At 57.4% G+C, this 5,357-nt stretch overlaps 1 protein-coding gene across 2 annotated transcripts; it reads left to right on the top strand.

Annotated features, from left to right (window-relative positions):
* The first annotated feature begins 420 nt into the window (after positions 1–420).
* On the top strand, positions 421–1,913 carry LOC120757967 (keratin-associated protein 5-1-like). Of its 2 annotated transcripts, none has more exons than XM_040075714.2 (2): positions 421–1,447; positions 1,874–1,913. In XM_040075714.2, coding segments are annotated over exons 1-2 (1,029 nt in total). In that variant the 3' UTR covers positions 1,876–1,913. The 2 variants fall into 2 exon arrangements, with proteins under 2 accessions (XP_039931648.1, XP_058278125.1); XM_058422142.1 differs by lacking the exon at positions 1,874–1,913 and having other exon boundaries at positions 421–1,094; positions 1,281–1,740.
* Positions 1,914–5,357: the final 3,444 nt, after the last annotated feature.

Below are 5,357 nucleotides of genomic sequence, written 5' to 3' on the forward strand. Positions count from 1 at the left end.
CCGCGAGCCGAACCACGCACGCGAGCTGCGATGAAACCTGCATGATCGCCCGCCCAACTCCAGAGCTGCAGACAGAGCAGCCAAGCAGCCCCTGCCCTGGCCAGCCCATCCCGCCTCTGGGCTCGGACGGGGCCCCAAAGTGAATTTTGTTGGTTAAAAGGCGGAACAAAAGGCGAGGGAAAAGCAGGAGGAGCGTGGCTGTGCGGGCGCTGTGCCCGCGGCACCCCCGTGGAACGCCGGTGGGGTCTCCGGTGGTAAATCCAGAGGTGTCCAAGGCTGCCTTTTCCCTGCTGCCATCCCCTCGATGATGCTGGAGGTGACGGCAGGGACCACAGCCGGGAGCTGGGGCTGCAGCCGGCCGCCACTCGGGCTGTGTGGTGTCCCCAGGGATGTCACCAGGGCTGTGTGGTGTCCCCAGGGATGTCACCAGGGCTATGTGGTGTCCCCAGGGATGTCACAGGGGCTGTGTGGTGTCCCCAGGGATGTCACCAGGGCTATGTGGTGTCCCCAGGGATGCCACAGGGGCTGTGTGGTGTCCCCAGGGATGTCATAGGGGCTGTGTGGTGTCCCCAGGGATGTCACTCGGGCTGTGTGGTGTGCCCAGGGATGTCACAGGGGCTGTGTGGTGCCCCCAGGGATGTCATAGGGGCTGTGTGGTGTCCCCAGGGATGTCCCCAGGGCTGTGTGGTGCCCCCAGGGATGTCACCAGGGCTGTGTGGTGTCCCCAGGGATGTCATAGGGGCTGTGTGGTGTCCCCAGGGATGTCCCCAGGGCTGTGTGGTGCCCCCAGGGATGTCACCGGGGCTGTGTGGTGTCCCCAGGGATGCCACAGGGGCTGTGTGGTGTCCCCAGGGATGTCACAGGGTCTGTGTGGTGTCCCCAGGGATGTCCCCAGGGCTGTGTGGTGTCCCCAGGGATGTCACTCGGGCTGTGTGGTGCCCCCAGGGATGTCATAGGGGCTGTGTGGTGTCCCCAGGGATGTCCCCAGGGCTGTGTGGTGTCCCCAGGGATGCCACAGGGGCTGTGTGGTGTCCCCAGGGATGTCACAGGGTCTGTGTGGTGTCCCCAGGGATGTCCCCAGGGCTGTGTGGTGTCCCCAGGGATGTCACTCAGGCTGTGTGGTGTCCCCAGGGATGTCACCAGGGCTGTGTGGTGTGCCCAGGGATGTCCCCAGGGCTGTGTGGTGCCCCCAGGGATGTCACAGGGGCTGTGTGGTGTGCCCAGGGATGTCACAGGGGCTGTGTGGTGTGCCCAGGGATGTCACTCGGGCTGTGTGGTGCCCCCAGGGATGTCACACGGGCTGGGGACCGGGGCAGGGTGCCTGCCCTCGGTGCGCAGCTCCTTGGGAGCCGGAGGGAAATCCTTCCCTGGGGAAGGGGAAACCTTCCCCTGTGCTGCCTGCGTGGGTTTGCGCCTCTGGGCAGAGAGACAACAGTCTGCTCCACATCATCAGCCTGGATCAGTAGGAAAAAAAAGCCATGGCCTCGGGTGGGAATGTGGGCAGGGGAGGCAGAGCAGCTCTGCTGGGCTTGGGGGACGAAAAAAGCTCCTCATCCCTCTCCCTGCCGCTCTGTCGGTGTCGGGATGCTGCTGCGTTGTGACATTTCCCAAAGCCCCCCGGCGCCCCGTGGCACCGGATTTAATTGTCCTCCTTCCCCCGGGCTGCTGCTCTCCGCCCTCTCCTTCGCCAGCTCCTGGCTGCGGCTGCTGATCCATCAGACCTGGACCAGCCCTGGCTGAAGGACAGCTCCTGCTGCAGCTGCCACCAGGCAGCACCTCTGGTGTACCCCTTGGACCTCGGCACGGTGTTTGCAGGGAGGCTGGGGGCACGGGGACATGGGGACAGGGCTGGGGGCACGGGGACAGGGCTGGGGACACGGGGACAGGGCTGGGGACACGGGGACAGGGCTGGGGACACGGGGACAGGGCTGGGGACATGGGGACAGGGCTGGGGGCACGGGGACAGGGCTGGGGACATGGGGACAGGGCTGGGGGCACGGGGACAGGGCTGGGGACACGGGGACAGGGCTGGGGACATGGGGACAGGGCTGGGGGCACGGGGACAGGGCTGGGGACATGGGGACAGGGCTGGGGGCACGGGGACAGGGCTGGGGGCGCAAGGACAGGGCTGGGGACACCGGGACAGGGCTGGGGACACGGGGACACGGCTGGGGACACGGGGACAGGGCTGGGGACACGGGGACAGGGCTGGGGGCACAGGGACACGGCTGGGGGCACGGGGACACACGGTTGGGGACACGGGGACTTCGCTGCTCCCCTCTTCAGGGAGCACTCCACAGGGGCAGAACCCCCCAGCCCTGCACAGCCAAGGGCCCACCAGAGTCTCACCCCAAAAACCCCACCCTGAACCCCGAGGCCGGGTTTCCATCAATCCATGTTCCCTGTGCTGCCAGCTGTAGCCCACAGGAAACAGCATAAAAGGATATATATATATATATATATAGTTTTTTTCCATGTAGCTCTTGGCTTCTGGTGTCATTTCCAAGCATCAAAGTGATGCTTTTACCTAAGCTGGGCTCCCCTTGCTGCTGGGGATGGGATCCATGCTGGCTCTTCCAGCACAAACATTTCCTCAGTCACCCCCAGACCTGGGCAGAGATAGGAGAAGGGTTTTTCTCGGGGTTAGGGGGTGGTGCTGGTCCCTCATCCCAACAAACACCTTCCTGCTGGATAAAACGTGCTTGAGCAGCTCAGCATCCCGGAGCATCCCACGGCTTTCCCTGTCTCTGTCTCCACTCAGGTCTTTCCCGAATCCTCCCTCATTTATTAATCAATGTTGTTGTTATTATTATTTTTTCCAACGTGAAAAGAAAAGTTCAGCGCTGAAGTATATATAGATATATAATTATTTGCATGTGTATTTTTCTATAAAAACAATTAAAATCCAATAAAAAATAGCCATAAAAACCCTCGTCCTTGACCGGGTGTGTGTGAAGGATAGGGTGTGTGTGAGAGAGAGAGATTGGAATAAATTATCTTAAAAATGAAATCGTTTTTTTTTTTGCTCAATTGTTGTTGTGTGCTTTAAGCAGATGGATTTTTCTCCACGCTGCCTGTTCGACCTCCGTGGCCCCTGGTGCCTCCACCAGCTTCTCCCTTTTGATAAATCTATTTTTTAATAGAGAAAAATCGTTGCACCTTTTACAGGGAGGTTCACATTTGCCCCCGGGGCACATGAAGGAGATTTCATTTTTATTTTCTTTCCCCTTGCACTTCCCATCTCCGCCAGCGGCCTCGGAGCTGAGGGCAGAGCTGGGATCCTGCTCTGGCCTCGGGACATTCGATTTCGGTGCATTTAAAAATCAATTACTCGGGATTATCTTATTAAAGAAAAAAAAAGAAAAAAGAAAAACCAATTGTTCCCTTAGGTTAACAGGCTGGGAACATCATATTCCACCCAGGATTCGGAATCCACGTCCCCTAAGGTCTCTGCATGGCCAAGCTGAGCCTGGTCCTTGTCCTGCAGGGCTGCTTTCTCCCCTGGTAGCCCAACACCTCTCTTGGTGGCCACGTTTCTCTCAGGAAGGAACTTTCCCTGCTCCTTGTTTTGATTTAATAATTTATTTAATTTATTAATTACTTTATTTAATACTTTATTTAATAATGATTTCATTACCCCCCACTCCAGCCCCAAAGCTTGGACGTTTTCCCTGGTGTTTTCCCTGCATGTGGGCTGCTCCGCTGGGGAAAACATGAGGCCTGGGATCAGCTTTGCTCCCTGCACCTGCTGAATTCCTTATCACCTGGCTGTGCCCGATAAGTTTGTGTGTGTAAGAAAGGAGGGGTTTATTCCTGAGCTCTTTGCCCGGCTCCGGGTGCCCCTTGCAGTGGGTGCTCCCCTTGGCACCTCCTTTTCCCTGGTTCTGCTGGCTGGGTGCTTGGAATGCTTTTGGGGAGGCTGCAGGGGCAGTTTAGTGTCGGGGGCTCCTTTTCAGGAGTTTAAATTCCCCGGCATTCAGGTGGTTTTAGAGGCCTGGCCCTCTGCAAAGCTCTGTGCCAAACGCAGGAAAAGACGGAGTCTTCAAGGTTACGCGCTTCATTTATTAGTTCTTATCTTACAATTTTCTCAGTGTCCAAAAGATGTTTGCCGCGGCTCGGACATCTGGTGACTCCTCCTGTCTCTGGGCTGTCCTTATCTTTTATACTAATTGCTACATATTCTTTATTTACTATTTCTTACCAATGTCTATCACTATTACTAAAAAGGTCATCTTTACTCTGACCCAATCCTCACTAACTACTTTGTGCCATGTCACTGCAGAAATGGAGTGAGGGAACAAGAAGGAAGAAGAAGGAGACAACGCCCCAAATTCTCCATCTTGCCCCATTCACTTCAATGCCAAAAATCCCAAACCCACTGTTTTTTCACCCTGTGAAATACTAAACTACTATTTTTACACTCTTGTGGCCTGCAATGCTTCCTGCAGTGCAAGAAGCCTCTCCCATGGACTGAAATCAAAGCCAGTGTCTCTCTGAGCTCTGGGCTCTGGGCTGGTGTCCCAGACCCCCCTGCCCAAGTCCCTGACCCTCCAGGGCAACCAAAGGAATGCCCTGGACTCCAACAGTTTAGGAAGTGGGAATGAGATTTGGGGCTGCTTAATCCCAGCCTGGGAGGGAGTGAAATCCATCACCAGCTACCCTGGAGCCGGGAGACCCCCTGAGCTCCGGGGAAGCGCCAAGGGACGGTCCCTGTCCTGCTTGGGAAGTGCCAAGGGACACTTTGGTGCCGATTTGCTCATCGGCAGGTTCAAAAGCGGTGTCACCGCCCCCAGCAGGGACATCGGAGCAGCTGGAAGCAGCCTCCCTTTGACCCCCTGCAGGTGGGGCAGGCCAGGAGCTGCAGGAGGAACCCCTGGAGAAGGTACTGGATGTGCCAGGCGCAGCCCGTCCCCGTCCCTCTGCCCTGCTGGGTGTGAGTTACAGCTTCAGGACAGCTGATCCAGCTCTGGGATGTGTGAGTTACAGCTTCAGGACAGCTGCTCCACCTCTGGGATGTGTGAGTTACAGCTTCAGGACAGCTGATCCAGCTCTGGGATGTGTGAGTTACAGCTTCAGGACAGCTGATCCAGCTCTGGGATGATTCCACCCATTAAACCCGGGCTCAGGCCAGCGGCTGCTCCAGCTCTGCTCCTTCGAGCCCGGGCACTGCCAGCAGCTCCCAGCCCCTCTCCTTCCCTCGGGAGGGATCACAGGACGGCTGTTGGAGTCTAAAGCATTCCTTTGGTTGCCTTAAAGGGTCAGGGACCTGGGCAGGGGGGTCTGGGACCCCAGCCCAGAGCTCAAAGAGACACTGGCTTGGATTTCAGCCCATAGGAAAAACTTCCTACACTGAGAGA

The sequence above is a fragment of the Hirundo rustica genome, chromosome 11 (genome assembly GCF_015227805.2).
Source record: "Hirundo rustica isolate bHirRus1 chromosome 11, bHirRus1.pri.v3, whole genome shotgun sequence".
Classification (NCBI taxonomy): domain Eukaryota; kingdom Metazoa; phylum Chordata; class Aves; order Passeriformes; family Hirundinidae; genus Hirundo; species Hirundo rustica.